Consider the following 24,446-nt stretch of genomic DNA (forward strand, 5'->3'; position numbering starts at 1 on the left):
TGTTTGTGTGATTGTGTGTGTTGTTGATGATTTGTGTGTTTGAATGTGATTGATGATTGTGTTGTGTTGATGTTGATGTGTTGTGATTTGTTGATGATTTGATTTGTTGATGTGTGTGTTGATGTGATTGTTTTGTGATTGTGATTTTTGATTGATGTGTTGTTGATTTTGTTGTGATGTGTGTGATGTTGTTGATGGTGTGTTTGTTGTTGTTGTGATTGTGATGTTTGTGTGATGTTGATGTTGTGATGTGTGATTGTGTGATTTGTTGTGTGTGTGATTTGTGGATGTTGTGATGTTGTGATGTGTGTGATGATTTGTGTGATGTTGATGATTGTGATGTTGATGTGATTGTTGATTGTGTGATTTGATTGATTGTGTGATGATTGTTGATGGATTGTTGTTGTGATTTGTGATGTTTGTTGATATGTGTGTGTGATGTGTTGTGTTGTTGATGTGATGTTGTGATTTGATTGATGATTGTGATTTGATTGTGTGATTGTGTTGTGATGTTGTGTGATTGATTTTGATTGTGATGTTTGATGATTGTGATGTTTTGATGTGTTGATTTGATTGATGTGTGTGATTGTGTTGTTGTGATGATGATGATTGTGTGATGATGTGTGATGATTGTTGATGATGATTTGTGATGTGTGTGATGATTGATTTGTGTAATTGTTGTTGATGTGATTTGTGATGGTGATTGATGTTGTGTTTGTGATGTTTTGTGATGTGATTGATGATTGTGTTTTTGATTGATTTAGTTGATGTTGTGATGTTGTTTGTGTTGGATTTGTGTTGTGTGATGTTTTGTGAATTGTGTTTTGATTGTTGATGTTGAGTGTTGTGTGATGTTGATTGTTGTGTGATTGTGTGTTGATGATGATGTTGTGTGTGATTGTGTGTGATGATTGAGTGTATGACTGGTGATTGTGTGATTGTGATGGATGTGTGTGTTGTGGACTTGTTTGTGGAGTGTGTTGAGGTGGTGATGTGTGTGGTCGGTATGCTGGATGTGAATGATGTGTGTTGATATGAGTTTGTGGTTGGGGTGGTTGATGAATTGTGATGATGTTTGGTGGGTGAGTGTGATTTGATGTTGATGATGAAGGGTTGTGTGTGATGTTGGTGTGTTGATGTTGATGGGTATGTGTGTTTATGATGTGACTGTGATGTGTTGTGGTGTGTGTGTTGTGTTTGATGATGTGGATGGTGTTGATGATTATGTGCATGATTATTGAGGATGAATGATGGGTGTTGTGTTGTGATGTGTTGTGTGTGAATTGATGATGTGGTCGTGATTTTGTGTTTGATGATTGTGTGATGTGAAGGATGGTGTGTGTGTGGGATGGGATTGTGGATTGATGGTTGTTGTGGATGTTTGGTGATGTGTGTGGGTAGGTTGGTTGGTGTGGAGATGTTGATTGATGTGGGATGTGGTTGTGATTGTGGGGTGTTGGGTTGTTGTGGTGATGATGTTTGTGGTTGGGATGTTGGATGTGATGTGAGAGTGTTTGTGATTGTTGTTGTGGATGTGGATGATTGATTTGTTTGTTTTGAATGATGTTGATGTGGTTGATGGTGATATGATGGGTGTGTGTGTTGAATGTTATCGATGATTGTGTGATGTTTTTGTGATGTATGGTTGAATTGTGGTGTGTGTGGGATGATGATGTTGTGTGATGTGTGAATTGGATGTGTGATGTGTGTGTTGGATTGTTGTGGGTTGTGTTGTTGGAGTGGGGTTGGTTGATGCATGTTGTGATGATTGATGTGATGATGTGTGTTGGGATGGTGGGGGTGTGTGTGTGGGATGGTGTTGGATGTGTGGATGTGTGATGTTTTTTGTGTGTGGTGGTGATGATGTGTGAGTGTGGATGATGTGTTGTGAGGATGTGGATGTTGATGATGTTGTGGTGTTGATTGAAGGTGTGTGTGTGTGTTGGGGTGGGATTGTGGAGTGTTGATGGGAATGATGATGTGTGATGGATGAAGTGGTGGGATGTGTTTGAGGTGTGTCGGTCGTGAATGTGATGGTTGATGATGTGGTTGTGTGTGGATGCTGATGTGATTGGATGTGTGTTGTGTGTTGTGTGATGTTGGGATGTGTTGGTAGTGTGTGGTTGCAATAATTGATGATGTGTGTTGATGATGTGATGGTTTTTCTTGTGATGTGTGTGAATGTGTTGGATGTGTTGATGATGGTGTTTGGATGTAGATGTGTGTGTGTTTGTGTGTGGATTGTGATGTGTGTGTGTGTTGTGTGATTGTGGTGGCGGGGGGTGTTGATTGATGTGTGTGTGTGTGTGTTAGTGTGTTGGATTGTGTGGTGGGTGGTGATGGGATTGGGGTTGATGTTGTGGTGTTGATGTGAATGGATGTGATGATCCCTGTTGGGTGATTTGTGTTGTGATGTTGATTGATGATGATGTGTGATGTGTTGTGTGTGTGATGTGGTGTGTGGTGGTGGCTGTGTGGAATGTTGTGGTTTGTGTGTTGTGTGTGGATTGAATGTTGGAGGGATTTGTGTGATTGTGGTGAGATTGATGGATGGATGATGAGTGGGGTTGATGATGTGTGAATTGGGATTGGGGGATGATTGAATTGAGTTGTGATGTGAATTGATGATGTGATGTGATGATGTGTGTGATGATGATGATGGATGGAATGATGATGAGTGAATGTGGAGGGTTGAATGGATGTGAATTTTGTGTGAATTAGAGTGGAATGTGTGTGGATTGGTTGTAGGTGTGTGATGGTTGTGATGAGGTGGTAGTGTGTGTGTGTGCATGTGATGATGTTGCTGTGTGTGATGTGATGATGATTATGTTGATGATGGATGTGAATGTTGATGTTTTTGGGTGTGATGAGGTTGGTGGATAGTGATGGTTTTGTGTGATGTGATTGTGGGGGTGTGTGTGTGATAGATGAGTGGATTAGTGTGTGAGTGGAGGGTGAGGGATGAATGTTTGTGTGATTGTGTGTGGATGTGTGGTGATGTGGGTTGTGTGTGTGATGTGCGTGTGATTTGTTGATGGTGTGAATGTAGTCCGCTGGGTTGTGGTGGGTGTGATGTTGTTGATTTGTGATGTGTGATGATTGTGTGATGATGTATGTGTGTGATGATTTGTGTGATTGTGTTTATTGATAGATGGTGACTAGATGTGAGGATGATGTGATGGTGTGATGGTGATTTGAAGAAGTGGGATGATGATGTGTGTGTTTGTAGGTGATTGTGATGAAGATTGTGTGTGTGATGATGATGGAAGAAGATGTGATGTGGATGATGTGGATTTTTGATGTGTATCGGTGTGTGTGTGTTGATGTGTTGTGTGTGTGGGGATTGATGAGATGTGGATGGGTTTTGATGGATGTGATGTTGTGGTGAGTAATGATGTTTGTGATGTTTGTGATTGGTGATGTGTGTGTGATGTTGTGTGTGTGGTGAATGTGTGATGATGAATTGTGATTTTGTGTGATGTGTTGTTGATGATTGAAGGATGTGTGATGTGTAGATGTGATGAGTATTTTTTATGATTGTGAATTAGCTGTGATTGGTGGTGATGGATGTGTGATGATGTGATGGGATGTGTGTGATGAGTGTTGGATGTGATGATGTGATGATGTGGTAGATGAGGGATGTGAAGATGTGTTGATGTGTGTGAAGGTGATTGATGATGTTGGGAATTTGATCGTGAGTTTGGTGAATTGAGATGATGTGGTGATGTGAAGGTGTGTGCTGACTGTGCGTGTGATGATTGTGATTGATTGTGAATTGATGTGTGATGATGATTGATGATGATTGGTGTGGATGTGGGTGGGGTGTGTGTGTGTGAATGTGATGAAGTGATGTGAAGTGTTGTGATGGTTGAATTGTGTGATTTTGTGTTGTGTTGATGTGATGTGTTTGATGGTTTGTTTGGATGATTTGATGATGTTGATGTGTTGTGTGTGATGTGATTTGTGTTTGAGTGTTGATGTTTTGTGTGAGTGTGTGATGTTTGATGTTTGTGTGTGTTTGATGTTGTGGTTGGTGATTGTGTGGTTGATGTGGTTTTGATGTGATGTTGTGTGTGTGATGGTTGTTGATGATGTTTGTGTTGATGAGTTGTGTGATGTTGAGATGTTGATGTGTGTGGTTTGTGTTGATGTTTGTGTGTTTGATGTGTGATGTTGAGTGTTGTTGATTTGTTGTTGGTGTGTGTGTTTGTGTGATGTGTGGTGTTTGTTGATGTGTGATTGATGTGAGTGTGTGATGTTTGATGATGTTGATGGATGTGATGTGTGATTTAGTGTGTGATGTGTGTGATGTTGTTTGTTGTGATTTGTTTGAATGTTGTGATTGATTTGATGTGTGATGTTGTGTGTGATGTGATGTGTTGATGTTTGTGTGGTGGATGTGTTTTGATTGTGTGGGTTGTGATGTTGTGTGTGGTTGATTGTTTGAAGTTTTGTTTTGTGTTGGTGGTGATTTGATGTGTGATGTGATGTGTGTTTGATGTTGATGTGATGGTTTTGATGTGATGGTTTTGATGTTTGAAGTGATGGTTTGATGTTTGAAGTGATGGTTTGATGTTTGAAGTGATGGTTTGATGTTTGAAGTGATGGTTTGATGTGATGGTTGATGTTTGATGTGATGGTTTGATGTGATGGTTTGATGTTTGATTTGATGGTTTGATGTTTGATGTTTGATGTGATGGTTTGATGTTTGATGTGATGGTTTGATGTCTGATGTGATGGTTTGATGTGATGGTTTGATGTTTGATGTGATGGTTTGATGTTGATGTGATGGTTTGATGTTTGATGTTTGATGTGATGGTTTGATGTTTGATGTTTGATGTGATGGTTTGATGTGATGGTTTGATGTCTGATGTGATGGTTTGATGTTTGATGTGATGGTTTGATGTCTGATGTGATTGGTTTGATGTTTGATGTTTGATGTGATGGTTTGATGTGATGGTTTGATGTTTGATGTGATGGTGTGATGGTTTGATGTTTGATGTTTGATGTGATGGTTTGATGTGATGGTTTGATGTTTGATGTGATGGTCTGATGTGATGGTTTGATGGTTTGATGTTTGGTGTGATGGTTTGATGGTTTGATGTCTGATGTGATGGTTGATGTTTGATGTTTGATGTTTGATGTGATGGTCTGATGTGATGGTTTGATGGTTTGATGTGATGGTTTGATGTGATGGTTTGATGGTTTGATGTTTGATGTGATGGTTTGATGTTTGATGTGATGGTTTGATGTTTGATGTTTGATGTGATGGTCTGATGTGATGGTTTGATGGTTTGATGTTTGGTGTGATGGTTTGATGTCTGATGTGATGGTTTGATGTTTGATGTGATGGTTTGATGTTTGATGTTTGATGTGATGGTTTGATGTTTGATGTGATGGTTTGATGTGATGGTTTGATGGTTTGATGTTTGGTGTGATGGTTTGATGTTTGATGTGATGGTGTGATGGTTTGATGTTTGATGTGATGGTTTGATGTTTGATGTTTGATGTGATGGTGTGATGGTTTGATGTTTGATGTGATGGTTTGATGTTTGATGTGATGGTGTGATGGTGTGATGGTTTGATGTTTGATGTGATGGTTTGATGTTTGATGTGATGGTTTGATGTTTGATGTTTGATGTGATGGTTTGATGTTTGGTGTGATGGTTTGATGTGATGGTTTGAAGTGATGGTTTGATGTTTGATGTGATGGTTTGAAGTGATGGTTTGATGTTTGATGTAATGGTTTGATGTGATGGTTTGATGTTTGATGTGATGATGTGATGGTTTGATGTTTGATGTGATGGTGTGATGGTTTGATGTTTGATGTGATGGTGTGATGTTTGATGTGATGGTTTGATGTGATGGTTTGAAGTGATGGTTTGATGTTTGATGTGATGGTTTGATGTTTGATGTGATGGTTCGATGTGATGGTTTGATGTTTGATGTGATGGTTTGATGTGATGGTTTGATGTGATGGTTTGAAGTGATGGTTTGATGTTTGATGTAATGGTTTGATGTGATGGTTTGAAGTGATGGTTTGATGTTTGATGTGATGGTTTGATGTTTGATGTGATGGTTCGATGTGATGGTTTGATGTTTGATGTGATGGTTTGATTTGATGGTTTGATGTTTGATGTGATGGTTTGATGTTTGATGTGATGGTTCGATGTGATGGTTTGATGTTTGATGTTTGATGTGATGGTTTGATTTGATGGTTTGATGTTTGATGTTTGATGTGATGGTTTGATGTTTGATGTGATGGTTTGATGGTTTGATGTTTGATGTGATGGTTTGATGTTTGATGTGATGGTTTGATGTTTGAAGTGATGGTTTGATGTGATGGTTTGATGTTTGAAGTGATGGTTTGAAGTGATGGTTTGATGTGATGGTTTGATGTGATGGTTTGATGTTTGAAGTGATGGTTTGATGTGATGGTTTGAAGTGATGGTTTGATGTTTGATGTGATGGTTTGATGTTTGAAGTGATGGTTTGATGTTTGAAGTGATGGTTTGATTTGATGGTTTGATGTTTGATGTTTGATGTGATGGTTTGATTTGATGGTTTGATGTTTGATGTTTGATGTGATGGTTCGATGTGATGGTTTGATGTTCGATGTGATGGTTTGATGTTTGATGTGATGTTTGATGTGATGGTTTGATGTTTGATGTGATGTTTGATGTGATGGTTTGATGTTCGATGTGATGGTTTGATGTTTGATGTGATGGTTTGATGTGATGGTTTGATGTTTGAAGTGATGGTTTGATGTTTGATGTTTGAAGTGATGGTTTGATGTGATGGTTTGATGTTTGATGTGATGGTTTGATTTGATGGTTTGATGTTTGATGTGATGGTTTGATTTGATGGTTTGATGTTTGATGTGATGGTTTGATGTGATGGTTTGATGTTTGATGTGATGGTTTGATGTGATGGTTTGATGTTTGATGTGATGGTTTGATGTGATGGTTTGATGTTTGATGTGATGGTTTGATGTTTGATGTGATGGTTTGATGTGATGGTTTGATGTGATGGTTTGATGTTTGATGTGATGGTTTGATTTGATGGTTTGATGTTTGATGTGATGGTTTGATTTGATGGTTTGATGTTTGAAGTGATGGTTTGATGTTTGATGTGATGGTTTGATGTGATGGTTTGATGTGATGGTTTGATGTTTGATGTGATGGTTTGATGTGATGGTTTGATGTTTGATGTGATGGTTTGATTTGATGGTTTGATGTTTGATGTGATGGTTTGATTTGATGGTTTGATGTGATGGTTTGATGTGATGGTTTGATTTGATGGTTTGATGTTTGATGGTTTGATGTTTGATGTGATGGTTTGATTTGATGGTTTGATGTTTGATGTGATGGTTTGATTTGATGGTTTGATGTGATGGTTTGATGTGATGGTTTGATTTGATGGTTTGATGTTTGATGTGATGGTTTGATTTGATGGTTTGAAGTGATGGTTTGATGTTTGATGGTTTGATGTTTGATGTTTGATGTGATGGTTTGATGTGATGGTTTGATGTTTGATGTGATGGTTTGATGTTTGATGTGATGGTTTGATGTGATGGTTTGATGTGATGGTTTGATGTGATGGTTTAATTATCATGTAATGATGACAGTTGGTTACCATGCCGATCTCTCTGCTGACTCCCTCTCCGTATCGGATGTTGGAGCTCGCCATCTGAAGGGAAAAATAATAAGAAGATAAAATGTAAAAAACAACTCTCTGATTATTCTGCATTTACGTCTTATTCATTAACCTGAGTCGGGGGAAAACCTGCTGAGGTTTAGGGACACGCCAGGGTTATTTAAAAGGGGTCATATTATGCTGATGATAGTGTTAGTTACTTTCAGAGAAAAGATCTGGAAATGATCAGAATAAAGTCTGTTCTTTTAGATTTTTAGAATAAAGTCAGATTTAAAAAGGGGCCATATTATGCTGATACTAGTGTTTGGAAGAGAAAACTTGATAGGATACAAGGATTTTAGCCTTTGCAAACCATTTACATGCACTAACACCTATAGAACTACAGGAGAGGGAAACCCACAGAAAGAAGAAGAGGGACTCTTTAAAATATTGATCTTTTAAAATGACAATAATGATGTCTTACTGATCACGATTTGAATTATCGGTCATCTTTTTAAAAACAGATTCAGCCCTAAGTCTAAGACAATTAAATATGATACAAACATTTAAACATTTAATAATGACTTTGGACCCCTGTCGATCTCTTCAGGGACTCTCTAAAAGGATCATTTTATAAACACAATTTGCTGGCGGTACCTCGAAGGCGTAGTCTGTCTTCCTGACGGTGCAGGCTGCAGCTCCGGCTCCTGATGATCATATATTAAATATTATTCAAATATAGAACTGATCCACTGATGCTGCATCTGTTTTTGATGTCATGATGTATTAGGTTTGGTTTATAAAATGTCCATCCCAAATCCAGGCGATGTATTTCAATATCCAGTTATGATCTCATTCATGCTTTTCTTTGTTTCTGGCGATTTTGCATGAAAAAAACACTTTAAGAATTAATAGATATTCAAAAATAGTTAATAACTCTGAAAACTGACTAATCTCTGAAGCTTAAACCAAAGAGCTAATTATTGAAGGAGACCAAACTCCCCCAGGCTGTCCTGAGTAAAGGTCATCAGCCAGTTAATCACTGTGTGTGTGTGTGTGTGTGTGTGTGTGTGTGTGTGTGTGTGTGTGTGTGTGTGTGTGTGTGTGTGTGTGTGTGTGTGTTTGTGTGTACCTTGGTGGAAGGTGTTGGAGTGCGCAGGACATCTGCACCTGTTCACACAAGCATAATTGCAGTGTTAAAGTGGTTGTCCTGTCCCTGCTGCCTCACACTGCGTCTCATTAATGCACATAACACACATTTAGTAACAGAACGAACTCATATAAAGAGTGTATCCAAAAAACAGGCAGAGAGAAATGAAACCCCATGTGAGTTATGACCGCAGTTTATAACACGTGTTTTTCTCTGAGGATATCAGGTCAGTTTAAGGTGAGCTGTGTAAAGGGCTGTCTTTATCTGGAGACTATCGTTATGGTCTGTTAGAGGTCATACACACCCTGTGGGAAAACAGCAAAACAGATTTTTGTTCTTGTTTTGAGAACTTAAAGCTTAACAGTAGAAATACATCGTCCCAGAGATTCACACTGAAGCCTAATCATGAATGGCTTTCTACTCATTTACAAAATGCATTTTAATGAGCTTCACACAGTAACAACCTGAGTTATAACATAAAGACTTTAAACGGTCAGATCTGTGAATGGCGTCTCCTCTCTGCTCTGACAGGAGAGTTTCTAAAACGCGTCTATAAGTAAATTAAAGCCTCCCAGTGTCTCATACTAATGCCTGCTTATTAAACACTTTAACATGATTGATAAATAGTATTATTGTGTGTTCTGCGAACTTGAGTTTTAATATAAACTCCTTCTGTTTGTGTCTCGGTCGCCTTCTCTGTGACAGGAGATTGTAATCCCGTTAAAAGTAAAAAATAAATCATATTCGTGTTTCACACTGAAGCCGAATCATCAAACACTTTGTACTGATTTAATTACACGTATTAAAGATACTTTGCAAAGTAAAAACCCTTCATTATAACGCAAAGCTTTAAAATGTTCAGATTTGTGAATGGAGTCTGGCTTCAGAGGTGACTGTGACGTCACCACAGCGTTGTTTTTCAGGTAACTTCAGAGGAGATTTTTAAAGAACTCACGCGGCGCGCTCGAGCTGTCTCAGCAAGTGCACCACTCGGTCTCGTCCGGCCATCTCTGCAGGGCTGTCAGGTATAAAGTGTTCTGCACGAGCTGCTGCACTGAAAACTACAACGACGTCAAGCTCACTGCAAGACGGGTGTTATTGCTTCCGCCTCCGCTTTTCAAAATAAAGCACGCTCTCACTGTGGGGAATAAATCTCTTCATATTTGACCTGAAATGAAACGTCATAAATGTCCTGAATATTAAAGATACAATAATAATATTTTACTGACAGTTTATATTTTTTGCTTCGAAACTTCGAATTCCCGAAAAGGACCATGTCAAAAAAGCAGTTTCAGTAAAAAAAATGTTTTTATTATTTATTTCCTCTAATATTAAAGACTACCTGCAGGGGCCCCTGGGCACTGAGAGCTCATGTGCCCCCCACCCCCAAAACACATGCGCGCAAACGTAACCCCAGGTAATCAGTCTCACTGTTGAATAATCGTATGTGATTCTCACAGTAAATGCTTTATAGAATACAAAGCTCTGATCACTTCATTAATCCCTCTGACTGAACCAGGGGCGCGGCCCCCCCCTCTGACTGAACCAGGGGCGTGCCCCCCTCTGACTGAACCAGGGGCGCGGCCCCCTCTGACTGAACCAGGGGCGCAGATAGTGAGACCCTCTCAGAGAAAGGACATTTGACCTTATCCAAAATCAGAGGTATTCATGGCGGTGAAAAGTGGGTTTGATTTAAAAGGTTTTATGATGAGTGAGGTTGTGCAGTCACTGAGGGCCCCCTGTTGCTCAAGGGCCCCTGGGCACGTGGTTAATCCGGCCTAGCTAATATAAAATTTGTTCTTGTGCAATAATAACATTTAGAGTAATGCATTGATTATGGTTCTTTAAATTAATTAATGCCATTTGTTTGATTACATAAACAAAAGTTATTCTAAGAAATATTAACGTTTATTATAATCCAATAAAACCAATAATAAAAAATGCTGTTTAAATGTTGGATCAGAGTTTCTTCTAACGTCACAAGTACAATTATATTAACGCATTACTCATTTCATTATGATGAAATCATGTGCTCAGAAGCTGGGTCTGAAGCTGGGTCTGAAGCTGGGTCTGAAGCTGGGTCTGAAGCTGGAACTGGATCTGAAGCTGGGTTTGGGTCTGAATCTGGGTCTAAAGCTGGATCTGAAGCTGGAACTGGATCTGAAGCTGGGTCTGGGTCTGAATCTGGGTCTAAAGCTAGGTCTGAAGCTGGATGGGAAGCTGGGTCTGAAGCTGGGTCTGAAGCTGGGTCTGAAGCTGGGTCTGAAGCTGGAACTGGATCTGAAGCTGGGTCTGGGTCTGAATCTGGGTCTAAAGCTGGATCTGAAGCTGGAACTGGATCTGAAGCTGGGTCTGGGTCTGAATCTGGGTCTAAAGCTAGGTCTGAAGCTGGATGGGAAGCTGGGTCTGAAGCTGGGTCTGAAGCTGGGTCTGGCGCTGGATCTGAAGCTGTATGGAAGCTGGGTCTGAATCTGGGTCTGAAGCTGGATGGGAAGCTGGATCTGGATCTGAAGCTGGGTCTGAAGCTGGATCTGAAACTGGGTCCTGTAGATGGATCTGAAGCTTGGTCTGAAGCTGGATCTGAAGCTGGAACTGGATTTGAAGCTGGGTCTGAAGCTGGATCTGAAGCTGGGTCTGAAGCTGGATCTGAAGCTGGGTCTGAAGCTGGGTCTGAATCTGGGTCCGAAACTGGAACTGGATCTGAAGCTGGATTTGAAGCTGGAACTGGATCTGAAGCTGGGTCTGAAACTGGGTCTGAAGCTGAGTCTGAAGCTGGATTTGAATCTGGAACTGGATCTGGGTCTGAAGCTGGATCTGAAGCTTGGTCTGTAGCTGGGTCTGAAGCCAGAGCTGAAGCTGGGTCTGAAGCTGGGTCTGAAGCTGGATTTGAAGCTGGAACTGGATCTGAAGCTGGGTCTGAAACTGGGTCTGAAGCTGGGTCTGAAGCTGGATTTGAATCTGGAACTGGATCTGATGCTGGATCTGGGTCTGAATCTGGGTCTGAAGCTGGATCTGAAGCTGAAACTGGGTCTGTAGCTGGATCTGAAGCTTGGTCTGTACCTGGCTCTGAAGCTGGAACTGGATCTGAAGCTGGGTCTTAAGCTTGGTCTGTAGCTGGCTCTGAAGCTGGAACTGGATCTGAAGCTGGTTCTGAAGCTGGGTTTTAAGCTTGGTCTGTAGCTGGCTCTGAAGCTGGAACTGGATCTGAAGCTGGGTCTTAAGCTTGGTCTGTAGCTGGCTCTGAAGCTGGAACTGGATCTGAAGCTGGTTCTGAAGCTGGGTCTTAAGCTGGGTCTGAAGCTGGGTCTGAAGCTGGAACTGGATTTGAAGCTGGGTCTTAAGCTGGGTCTGAAGCTGGGTCTGAAGCTGGGTCTGAAGCTGGAACTGGATTTGAAGCTGGGTCTGAAGCTGGGTCTGAAGCTGGGTCTGAAGCTGGAACTGGATTTGAAGCTGGTTCTGAAGCTGGGTCTTAAGCTGGGTCTGAAGCTGGGTCTCGGGTGACACGTCTATGGATCAAGACAGGAAGGAACAAATAAAATGAAGCGGAGTCGTTTTTAAAGGTCGATGTGTCTGCACTGCTCAGCTGACCTCTGACCTGCCTCTGCTTACACACACACACACACACACACACACACACACACACACACACACACACACACACACACACACACACACACACACACACACACACACAGGCACACACGCTCCAGTTCCAGCTACAGATCCAGTTTCAGATCCAGATTCAGATCCAGCTTCAGACCCAGGTTCAGACCCAGGTTCAGTCCCAGCTTCAGATCCAGTTTCAGACCCAGATTCAGATCCAGTTTCGGACCCAGATTCAGACCCAGCTTCAGACCCAGCTTCAGATCCAGCTTCAGACCCAGCTTCAGATCCAGCTTCAGACCCAGCTTCAGATCCAGTTCCAGCTTCAGACCCAGCTCCAGATCCAGTTTCAGATCCAGCTTCAGATCCAGCTTCAGATCCAGTTCCAGCTTCAGACCCAGATTCAGATCCAGTTTCAGACCCAGATTCAGATCCAGATCCAGTTTCAGATCCAGCTTCAGATCCAGCTTCAGATCCAGTTCCAGCTTCAGATCCAGCTTCAGACCCAGCTTCAGATCCAGCTTCAGATCCAGCTTCAGATCCAGTTCCAGCTTCAGACCCAGATTCAGATCCAGTTTCAGATCCAGGTTCAGACCCAGGTTCAGTCCCAGCTTCAGATCCAGTTTCAGACCCAGATTCAGATCCAGTTTCAGACCCAGATTCAGATCCAGATCCAGTTTCAGATCCAGCTTCAGATCCAGCTTCAGATCCAGTTCCAGCTTCAGATCCAGCTTCAGACCCAGCTTCAGATCCAGTTTCGGACCCAGATTCAGACCCAGCTTCAGACCCAGCTTCAGATCCAGCTTCAGACCCAGCTTCAGATCCAGCTTCAGACCCAGCTTCAGATCCAGTTCCAGCTTCAGACCCAGCTCCAGATCCAGTTTCAGATCCAGCTTCAGATCCAGCTTCAGATCCAGTTCCAGCTTCAGACCCAGATTCAGATCCAGTTTCAGACCCAGATTCAGATCCAGATCCAGTTTCAGATCCAGCTTCAGATCCAGCTTCAGATCCAGTTCCAGCTTCAGATCCAGCTTCAGACCCAGCTTCAGACCCAGATTCAGATCCAGTTTAAGACCAGATCAGATCCAATCCTTTTCAGATCCACTTCAGATCCAGCTCAGATCCAGTTCCAGCCTTCAGATCCAGCTTCAGAACCCCTACTTCAGACCAGCCGTCAGACCACATCATATCCGTTCCAGCTTCAAACCCAGATTCAGATCCAGTTCAGATCCAGTCAGACCCAGGTCAGTCCCCAGCTTCAGATCCAGTTCAGACCAGATTCAGATCCAGTTTCAGACCCAGATTCAGATCCAGATCCAGTTTCAGATCCAGCTTCAGATCCAGCTTCAGATCCAGCTTCAGATCCAGCTTCAGACCCAGCTTCAGATCCAGTTTCGGACCCAGATTCAGACCCAGCTTCAGACCCAGCTTCAGATCCAGCTTCAGACCCAGCTTCAGATCCAGCTTCAGACCCAGCTTCAGATCCAGCTTCAGACCCAGCTTCAGATCCAGTTCCAGCTTCAGACCCAGCTCCAGATCCAGTTTCAGATCCAGCTTCAGATCCAGCTTCAGATCCAGTTCCAGCTTCAGACCCAGATTCAGATCCAGTTTCAGACCCAGATTCAGATCCAGATCCAGTTTCAGATCCAGCTTCAGATCCAGCTTCAGATCCAGTTCCAGCTTCAGATCCAGCTTCAGACCCAGCTTCAGACCCAGCTTCAGATCCAGCTTCAGACCCAGCTTCAGATCCAGATCCAGCTTCAGACCCAGCTTCAGATCCAGTTCCAGCTTCAGATCCAGCTTCAGATCCAACTTCAGATCCAGATGGTCTTCCCGTTTCCTCCAGAGACGATGAAGGATTTAAAGAAACACATTTTTAGTTTTAAGGTGAGAGACTTTATCTTAACATCTCAGTTTTGATGAGTGTTTCAGAAAGGTGCGTAAACCTCTTCCGTCAGGGAGGGCGGGGACGGTCAGCAGGAAGAGCAAGGTGGAGGTGCACGATGCATGTGTTCACACACACACACACACACACACACACACACACACACACACACACACACACACACACACACACACACACACACACACACACACACGAAGACTTCAGGTGATGTTGTGTTACGATGCGTTCAGGAGAACGGGCGGCATCAGAAGTCCCAGGTGTGTGTGTGTGTGTGTGTGTGTGTGTGTGTGTGTGTGTGTGTGTGTGTGTGTGTGTGTGTGTGTGTGTGTGTGTGTGTAAAGTGGGAACTGAATTTAAAAGTAAAGGTTCTTCTTGATCCTGATGCGGTCTGCAGATGCTTCTTCTTCGTTGGTGCTGTGTGTCGGGCCGCTCTGTAAGGCATAGTGACGAGTGTCAGAGTGCTTTGCGAGTCTGCAGGAGATGAAGGTCAGAGCCTCGGCTGAGAAAGGTCACCTCCTCCTCTTCCTCATCTTCCTCTGCATGTTATATTCCTCTCAGAGACTCAGAGACTCAGAAGAGCCGCTCCAGTTTCTCTGTTCATCTGAAGACAGCAGCAGGTAGGAAGACTTTTACATCTCAATGTACTCGATGTAACAGGAGAGGAACCGATGTGAGAACATGCAGAGAGAACGTTGTGAGGTTTATCCAACTGAAGAACATTCTGTGAAGGAGCTATTCACGTACGTTTGAAAACATGAATAAAATGTAGTTTCTCAGATCAGAACCTATCTTTAATAATAAGATATAATTGATTGGGAATTAAAAATAATGTAGCTTTCAATATAAAATAACAAAAATAGATTTAAGCAAAGATATTTTATTTTCAAATCCATCACGCATTATTGATTATTAACAACCTGATAGTTACAGTTACACAACAATACATCTGAAGGAGTCACATGTTGTTTCAAAGGAAATATATTTTATGATGAACACATTTTCCCCTGAAAAAGCTAAATGCTAACAGCTAATGCTAACAGGGTCCGTAGAGTATCATTGTCAGTGGATTACAGGATTCTGTTCTCAGGTCCTATTCTCTGTGGATACGAGCAGCTATGGAAGCCCACAGGTGCCAACCGCAGCTTCACAGACGATGCAGATATAGAAACTAAGATCAGAACTCATGCAGAAACATCTGCAGCAGCTCTTCAACTCATGCAGCATCTAGAGAACATTCAGCAGAGGAAACATGAGCAGCGTTTAAAGCTCATGAGTTTCTGTGCTTCTGTTCCTGCATCCTCCCTGAAGCTGTTCCCCCTGATGGGAGAGTTTTGGACCTGTGGGCCTCCGTAGGCTGAATATATCATTGATATTAATCAGACTCCTGTCTCCTGTGTGTGTGTGTGTGTGTGTGTGTGTGTGTGTGTGTGTGTGTGTGTGTGTGTGTGTGTGTGTGTGTGTGTGTGTGTGTGTGTGTGTGTGTGTGTGTGCGTGTGTGTGTGCAGTGTGCAGTGTGCAGTGTGCAGAGTGTGGAGATGAAGCTGCTGCTTTGGCTCGTGGTTCTGCTCGTCCCCCCCCGCCCTACGGACTGCCTCCCCCTCCTCCCTCGCCCCCTGCTGCTTCACCTGGGGGAGGAGCTTTCCCTCCGTGTAGGGGGGGGCTCCCCTGCCTCTTCCAAGGGAGGAGATCGCGCTCTGCTGCAGGAAGGGGGGGTGGAGAAGGGGAAGAGGTCGGAGGAGCCCCCCCTCTCCCTGGACCTCACCTTCCACCTGCTGAGGGAGGTGCTGCAGATGGCCCGGAACGAGAGGCTGAACCAGCAGGCCAGCAGCAACCGCGCCATCATGGACAGCTTCGGGAAGTGAACCCCCCCCAGGATCCCCCCACCGAAGCCCCCTCCCACAGACTCCTGGAGCCCTCCCAGCCTCCTGAAGCCCCACCACAGACTCCTGGAGCCCCCCCAGAGACTCCTGGAGCCCCCCCACAGACTCCTGGAGCCCCCCCCCCTGACTTCTTTCTTAGAACAAAAAAGAAATAACAGATGTATGTAAATGTGTTTTTTAAAACAGAAGCTTGTATTCATCCTTTTACTTGTGACTTCAGTCTTTGTGAAAGTCTTCATACAATAAAGGGTTAGTTATCTGAACCTGTGGAGCACACTGAGCCTCTCAAATCTGCTCTTCCTCTCCACACTCACATATTCCTCTGAGATTCTGGGTCTCCGTCTCTGTTAGGATGCTCGGTATCTAGTGATCCAAACCCCCAGCACACTGACACCTTACAACAACAGCAGCAGCAGGCTGGGTCAGCAGCTGAGCATGAAGTCTGAAACAGCTGATAGACAATAAAACATTTAATCATCAGAACATTTTTTAAGTGAGAAACAAACACGAGGTGGTGTTCACACATTCCATATCAATGTCTTCAGGAAACATTTCAGCTGATGCTGTGAGCTGAAACACAGGAGAGACACAGCTTCACTTCTGGTTGAGCCAGCTGAAGGAGAACACGTGTTTCGGTCCGTCCTCCGACTCGTCCTGCTGACCGGTCTGAGGAGGAGGTGGAAGAGGAGGAGGAGGAGGAGGAAGAAAAATAAAGATTTGTATCATGATTTCTGTATTAAATTGAAATAATGATGATAACATAAACCAGATTTAAATGTAAATCTCTTAAATATTCAGATCTGAAAAAATGTGACATACCTGGGGGGTGGGGTTAGTCGTAGGCGGGACATGTGTGGACGACGAGGGGGCGGGGCCTTTCGGCGATGAGGTCATGGTGAGCGGAGCCTCTGAAGGTCTCTGAGGAGGCGTAGCTAATAGCTGAACACCTGCAGACTGAGCAGGAGACAGAGAAGGAAGCTGATTGGCTAAGGCCGTCAGAAGAGGCTGCTGATTGGCTGAGGTCATCAGAGGAGGCTTGTGATTGGATGAGGTCTTAGGAGGAGGCAGCTGATTGGCTGAGGTCATCAGAGGAGGCAGCTGATTGGATGAAGACTTTTGAGGAGGCTGCTGATTGGCTGAGGCTGTCCCTCTGACCTCCTCTGCTACTTGTTCTTCATCATCATCATCTTCATCAACTGAGGAGACAGCCCGTTAATGTGAACACAGCACTAACAGATTTTCCCCATGCTAACACCATAACATTATACAACATATTAGCATGCTAACTCATTTACTGATTTATTCATGTTAGCTCAATGCTAAAACATTAGCAGTTTAACCCCATAAGGTATAAACTATGCTGATGTGTAAGGCTCTATGTAGCTCCCTTTGTTAGCTTTCTTATACATAAGACACATGCAGTCAAACTAGCATGCTAACACAATAGCAGATTCAACGCTAACATAGAAACATGACCCCCCTTTAACCTCAAACTTTAACACGTCAATAACGGCTGCTCATTAGCAAACATAGCGTTGGATGACGGTAGCTCTATGCTAACACATTAGTAAACAAACATACTAGGATGCACCTGAACGCAGCATTACAGCAGCCAATGATCTCCTGCGGTTAGTGAGAGGTTCAGGTGTCTCGGCTCTGATTGGATGTTGAGATGTTTCTTACGTTTGATGAAGTCGATGCTCATCAGCGCTCGCCTCTGACGCTCAAAGCTCCCCGTCAGGTGATCCATGTTCTCGTACCCGGGCTGGACCTTATCCAGGTGAGCGGTGTTCATACCCTCCACGATCCTGAGCAAAAATCAGATTTAATAACACCGATAATTACAGCAATAATTATCATTAGCCTACTATTCCACGGGGAGAGACTCACTTCTGCAACACAGGTTTGGCCGTCTGTGGAGGAGAAATTAAAATGACGATATCATAAATGTCATTTACATTACTAAAGTGCATGATTTCTAAATAAAACTGGTTATAGTTGTGGTAGGTGTTTTCCTCTGAACACCTGCATGTCTTTTAAAGCGAGGCTCCCTGCGGTGCGTTTAGGCTCACCTGCAGGAACAGGGCCATCTCGGCGGTGTCCAGTGTCTGGATGCTGGTTTCCAGCAGCTTGGCCGTGTTCTCCAGGTGTTGGCTGTATTTCCTGCTGAGGCTGCGCACGTAGTGCAGCTTCTCCTCCTGCTCACAGCTGATCCTCAGCGTCAGCTCCGCCTTCCTCTCCTCCAGTAGAGCGAACAGGTGATCACACGCCTCACACACCTGGGACTTCTGATGCCGCCCGTTCTCCTGAACGCATCGTAACACAACATCACCTGAAGTCTTCTTACTTTAAGAGAACTATGGTTTCAGATTAAATTCACTTCATTGTTCTGAGAGTGACACTTGGATTTGATAGATGAGGTGATGTAAGATTCGCTGCAGTTCCAGGGAGGCAGGATACGACTCGTCTATAGCAGAGCACTGGGGCAGCGGATGGTTGGACTGGGAAGAGGGAAAGTCTTTGACTGCGATATTTTTCTTATATTGGATTATACTGACAACTCTTTGTTCCTTTGAGTGGACGCTGATCGTTGGGACTGCTAAACAACAATGACTTGATGCAATGATCTCACCATGTGTTCGTAAACAAGCCGAGGCACAGCCCACTGACAGAGGACAGCAGCTAATCCTCCACGACACTCTGCACTGATCTGTGACGGACTCTGTCACTCATTAATAAACACTGATCTGATTAAAGTTGGACTCACGTCGACGGTCCTGCAGGTTTCCTCCAGCTGACTGATGATGGCCTGCGTCCGCTCATTGTTCCCCACCAGCATGGAGATACAGTCAGTGAGCTCTGCCTGCACACACACACACACACACACACACACACACACACACACACACACACACACACACACACACACACACACACACACACACACACACACACACACACACACACACAGTATAATGTCGAAGCATGATGTTAACAGATGTAGTTTCTTTTTTGTGTGTTTCCCTCGACAGAGAACAGGAACTCTGATTGGTCCGTTTGGACTATGATAGTAACACATTTGTGAAGTAAAAGCTAACGTTGGGCTAAAGAGGAACTACAGCACAGTCACATGACCTCCTGTCACCAGGACTCAGAATGCTGAGTCATGTCAGGGTCTTAGCTCTCTGGATGGAAACAAAGATGGCCTCACCTTTTGCTTCTGGAAGACAGCGTCCAGCGGAGCAACCTGGCAGTCCTTGTGCGGGCCGAACACCTTGCACATGGAGCAGGTGGGAACGCTGCAGGAGACGCAGTAGATGTTGATCTTCTCGTCTTCATGAGTCTCACACATGGGCTGCTCCTCCTTCTGCTCCGGGACCGGCCTGCTGCTCAGAGAACCAGAACCAGAATGGAGTTTACTGCCAAGACCGTTTACAGGAATCTGCTGTGTGTGCTGGCGCTACATAAGCAGCAGGACAATAAGACGGACAGGTGGACCGGTCTCCTTCTGTAGTTTGTATCGGCCTGTTTATCTTCTTCACTCTATCCTGATGATTTACTTAATTGTTGATATTTGTTTGTATTTTTAACTTTTTTTACTCTTTACTTTTTTGGGTAATCTCCGGCACGTTGATGTTCTTCATGTTCGGCACCTCTTATATATTTCCCTGTACAGATGTGATTATCTAGGAAGCAGCGTCTTCCTGACCTGTGGCTGTTGTCTCACTGACACACATTTAAAAATAGAGCTAACAGCTGTGAACATCCTGTTTACCATCAGACTGCTGAGGCACTGTAAACACTCAGGTCTTTACCGTCTCAGGATTATTAAACTCAGGAATTAAATAGGCTTAAACTCAGGATTATTAAACTCAGGATTACTCAGGATTATTAAACTCAGGATTAGACCCTGAGTTTGTCAAACCTACTTTTTGATGCAGGGCCCTGAGGCCTGTACAACGAAGCAGGATTTGGGGTTAGTAAGGTAACTTCAGGGTTCACTCGGTTTTCGGTCCTACAACGCTGGTTCACTTCTTACCTGGGTAGATCTCCATGGTAACTTATTCTGAACACCTAACCTGCTCTTCAGCAGGTAAACACCTGAGAGCCTAACAAATGCGATCTCGTGATAATATAAACATGTGAATGTATGCATTCAAACAGCCGGTAGTTTTTACCAGCTGTACTTCCTGCACCTCCAGCTGTGCTGCTGTGATCCTGGATCAAGAGTTTAATTCATGTTTAAAGTTGAACTTCTATTTTGTCTAACATGATACTTCACTCTTCATTCATGACGTATGACCCTCCGCTGTCGGTACGCTTCTCCAGGTTTGTGACTGGTCCAATGTTGCTAACCCCGCCCCTTCCACGCAAACGCGCTCTCAGCCGGACAGAGAAACCCGGGGTTACGGAGGTGATACCCAGTGTCGTAGGACCGAATAGCGAGATCGCGTTTGTTATGTTTAGTTAAGCCAGACAACAGATCCAGGGTCTGTTGAACTGGCTTCGTGGTACAGGCTTCAGGTGTACTCTTCATGTTCAGGGTTATGTGTTGTTGTTGTTGTTGTTGTGCTCTCAGGTGTTTACCTGGTGCTCCCCTGCTTGTACATGTCGATGATGTTCTCTACCAGCAGGTTCCTCTGGAGCCCGTAGACTCCATGTCGGTCCAGAACCACCTCATGTCTGCAGGACGGGCAGCGGAACCGCCCGCCGGACGACACCGTTGAGCCGCTCCTCGTTGTCAGGTAGGGATTGGAAGCCTGCAGGGGGTGGGGCATCACACAGGTAGATATAGGACATAGTTCACCAACAGGCGGACCGGGGTCCGGGTCCGGACCCTTACCCCGACCTATACGGACTCGGATCTATAATCAATACATTAATAAGGGATTTTCATTTTGACGGGAGACAGAGAGAGAAAACAGAGAGAAAAGTGAGGGGAGAGACGAGTTAGCGGGAGACAGAGAGAGAAAAGTGAGGGGTTACACATGGAGCTCTTTAAGAAGAGGAAAGTAGACAGTGAGAACAGAACCTCAGTGGACAGTGAGAACAGAACCTCAGTGGACAGACTCAGGCTCTCCACTGGGAGCACAGAACCAGTGGGTCTCACCGTGTCCGTGGCGCTAATTAAAACCATGTGAAGCGCCACTATGAGACAAAACACCAAGTGATCAAACACACCCACAAATCAGAACTGATGGTTCTGATGTCTCTGATGGTTCTGATGGTTCTGATGGCTCTGATAGTTCTGATAGTTCTGATGGTTCTGATGTCTGATAGTTCTGATGATTCTATCACTGTTCAGATGTCTCTCAGAAAGGGAACCTCCAGCTTCTGTGCTCTACATTCAGATCTGTTGAGATGTCTCTGATGGTTCTGATGGTTCTGATGGCTCTGATGGTTCTGATGGTTCTGATTTGAGATGCACACATTTCCAAAAGCTACTGATCTCTCTCTCTGATTCTAAACGCAGCCCGAGTGGAACACTAACATATCTACAGTGTGGTTCTGAGCCCGAGTGGAACACTAACATATCTACAGTGTGGTTCTGAGCCCGAGTGGAACACTAACATATCTACAGTATGGTTCTGAGCCCGAGTGGAACACTAACATATCTACAGTGTGGTTCTGAGCCCGAGTGGAACACTAACATATCTACAGTGTGGTTCTGAGCCCGAGTGGAACACTAACATATCTACAGTATGGTTCTGAGCCCGAGTGGAACACTAACATATCTACAGTGTGGTTCTGAGCCCGAGTGGAACACTAACATATCTACAGTATGGTTCTGAGCCCGAGTGGAACACTAACATATCTACAGTGTGGTTCTGAGCCCGAGTGGAACACTAACATATCTACAGTATGGTTCTGAGCCCGAGTGGAACACTAACATATCTACAGTGTGGTTCTGAGCCCGAGTGGAACACTAACATATCTACAGTGTGGTTCTGAGCCCGAGTGGAACACTAACATGTCTACAGTATGGTTCTGAGCCCGAGTGGAACACTAACATATCTACAGTGTGGTTCTGAGCCCGAGTGGAACACTAACATATCTACAGTGTGGTTCTGAGCCCGAGTGGAACACTAACATATCTACAGTGTGGTTCTGAGCCCGAGTGGAACACTAACATGTCTACAGTATGGTTCTGAGCCCGAGTGGAACACTAACATATCTACAGTGTGGTTCTGAGCCCGAGTGGAACACTAACATATCTACAGTATGGTTCTGAGCCCGAGTGGAACACTAACATATCTACAGTGTGGTTCTGAGCCCGAGTGGAACACTAACATATCTACAGTGTGGTTCTGAGCCCGAGTGGAACACTAACATATCTACAGTGTGGTTCTGAGCCCGAGTGGAACACTAACATATCTACAGTGTGGTTCTGAGCCCGAGTGGAACACTAACATATCTACAGTGTGGTTCTGAGCCCGAGTGGAACACTAACATATCTACAGTGTGGTTCTGAGCCCGAGTGGAACACTAACATATCTACAGTGTGGTTCTGAGCCCGAGTGGAACACTAACATATCTACAGTATGGTTCTGAGCCCGAGTGGAACACTAACATATCTACAGTGTGGTTCTGAGCCCGAGTGGAACACTAACATATCTACAGTGTGGTTCTGAGCCCGAGTGGAACACTAACATATCTACAGTGTGGTTCTGAGCCCGAGTGGAACACTAACATATCTACAGTGTGGTTCTGAGCCCGAGTGGAACACTAACATATCTACAGTGTGGTTCTGAGCCCGAGTGGAACACTAACATATCTACAGTGTGGTTCTGAGCCCGAGTGGAACACTAACATATCTACAGTGTGGTTCTGAGCCCGAGTGGAACACTAACATATCTACAGTATGGTTCTGAGCCCGAGTGGAACACTAACATATCTACAGTGTGGTTCTGGTTCTGTAGCTCCAGGGACATGTTGTTGTTGTTGTTGTTGTTGTCCTTTGTTTGTTTGATGACAGTCAGTTGTTGATTCCATGCAGACGTTGATACAGCTGTCTCAGCTGATGTATATCACTCATTCAGAACCACTTAGACATGTTGGTGGTCCGGACCTTTGCTTGAGGACCTGTTCCCTAACTGGACCTGGTTGAACGTTAGTGGACAGCGGCTGTCTTCTTCTACGTTTCGATCACAAACTAATGAGTGACAGGTCAGGGGTCGTATTGTAGCCTACGGAACAATCCCACTAACCCACTGTGAGATTTGTACAGCAGACTACATGTTTCATCTCGCGCACCCCCTGGTGGCAGCTTGCGCACACCACACTTTGGGAATCCCTGCCGTAAGGTGATGTGTTTACCTGGAGTCCCTCTCTCATGGCTGTGTGTACGGTAACGCTCAGTGACTTTTATCTGTAATTCTAAACTAGTGGCTTTACTTTCTACAGGAGTGTCACATGTTCACTTGGTTGTTCATATTTGAGTTGTTATCTTCATATCATGCCGTGTTTGTGTCGTTACAGACGTCAGGGAAAACACAGCCTAAGTAAAACATCAGGAGTCTGTTCCTGAGCTCTCCACCGGGACACACACATCTAACCCTGCCCCCATCAGACCCCCTCTCCCTCACAGAACCCCTGAAATAACACCTCCACAACTGCATCAGGCACAACACAACAGCACAGAGTGTGTGTGTGTGTGTGTGTGTGTGTGTGTGTGTGTGTGTGTGTGTGTGTGTGTGTGTGTGTGTGTGTGTGGTGTGTGTGTGTGTGTGTGTGTGTGTGTGTGTGTGTGTGTGTGTGTGTGTGTGTGTGTGTGTGTGTGTGTGTGTGTGTGTGTACCTGGAACACGTCGTTGGCACACTTCCTGCACAGGTTGTGTTGGCAGGGCAGGATCACCACCGGCTTGGTGAACATCTCCAGACAGATCGGGCAGATCAGCTGTTTCTCCAGACTCTCCATGGCGACCACTGGGGGGGGGTAACGGTACCGGGAGAGAGAGATGGGGGGGGGGTTACCGGGACCAGAAGGGGAGCTGACCGGTACCAGGACCGGAGAGGGATTAAATAAAGTTGTGTAGGAGCAGAGAGAAGTGTGAGGCCTGCTGCTGCCGTTGGTCTGTTTTTAGACTGACAGACGTCAGGTGTTGCCGTGCCGACATTCCCAAATATGTCAGAGGTCACGGGGAGGCATGACAGAGGGGAGACTCTTAAAGGGACAGTACACACTTATTAAAGGGACACACTTATTAAAGGGACACACTTATTAAAGGGACACACTTATTAAAGGGACACACTTATTAAAGGGACACACTTAT

At 44.3% G+C, this 24,446-nt stretch overlaps 3 protein-coding genes across 6 annotated transcripts in view; 1 reads left to right on the forward strand and 2 right to left on the reverse strand.

Moving 5' to 3' along the window:
- Positions 1-9,887, reverse strand: part of adhfe1 (alcohol dehydrogenase iron containing 1) — a 26,325-nt gene extending 16,438 nt beyond the window's left edge. The window contains exons 1-4 of the mRNA XM_063886632.1: positions 9,741-9,887; positions 8,768-8,805; positions 8,293-8,342; positions 7,636-7,689 (exon numbers count right to left, since the gene is read on the reverse strand). Of these exons, the coding sequence (XP_063742702.1) occupies positions 7,636-7,689; positions 8,293-8,342; positions 8,768-8,805; positions 9,741-9,793 (195 nt within the window). The 5' untranslated portion in view covers positions 9,794-9,887. The remainder of the gene's footprint in view (positions 1-7,635; positions 7,690-8,292; positions 8,343-8,767; positions 8,806-9,740) is intronic.
- Positions 9,888-14,871: 4,984 nt separating this feature from the next.
- LOC134866351 (corticoliberin) lies at positions 14,872-16,270 on the forward strand. 2 transcript variants are annotated; one of them, XM_063886471.1, is made up of 2 exons: positions 14,872-14,911; positions 15,800-16,270. In XM_063886471.1, the coding sequence occupies exon 2, from the start codon at positions 15,830-15,832 to the stop codon at positions 16,154-16,156; it is 327 nt and encodes a 108-aa protein (XP_063742541.1). In that variant the 5' UTR covers positions 14,872-14,911; positions 15,800-15,829; the 3' UTR covers positions 16,157-16,270. The 2 variants fall into 2 exon arrangements, with proteins under 2 accessions (XP_063742541.1, XP_063742542.1); XM_063886472.1 differs by having other exon boundaries at positions 14,884-14,911; positions 15,807-16,270.
- Positions 16,271-16,631: 361 nt separating this feature from the next.
- On the reverse strand, positions 16,632-24,246 carry LOC134866349 (tripartite motif-containing protein 55-like). Of its 3 annotated transcripts, none has more exons than XM_063886469.1 (9): positions 23,972-24,246; positions 20,762-20,934; positions 19,386-19,563; positions 18,942-19,037; positions 18,247-18,480; positions 18,065-18,087; positions 17,858-17,982; positions 16,994-17,370; positions 16,632-16,840 (listed from the first exon to the last, which is right to left on the reverse strand). In XM_063886469.1, the coding sequence occupies exons 1-9, from the start codon at positions 24,089-24,091 to the stop codon at positions 16,769-16,771; spliced, it is 1,398 nt and encodes a 465-aa protein (XP_063742539.1). In that variant the 5' UTR covers positions 24,092-24,246; the 3' UTR covers positions 16,632-16,768. The 3 variants fall into 3 exon arrangements, with proteins under 3 accessions (XP_063742539.1, XP_063742537.1, XP_063742538.1); XM_063886467.1 differs by having other exon boundaries at positions 19,386-19,560; positions 23,972-24,231; XM_063886468.1 differs by having other exon boundaries at positions 16,994-17,128; positions 23,972-24,231.
- Between the last annotated feature and the right edge of the window lie 200 nt (positions 24,247-24,446).

This window comes from Eleginops maclovinus, chromosome 6, assembly GCF_036324505.1.
Source record: "Eleginops maclovinus isolate JMC-PN-2008 ecotype Puerto Natales chromosome 6, JC_Emac_rtc_rv5, whole genome shotgun sequence".
NCBI lineage: Eukaryota > Metazoa > Chordata > Actinopteri > Perciformes > Eleginopidae > Eleginops > Eleginops maclovinus.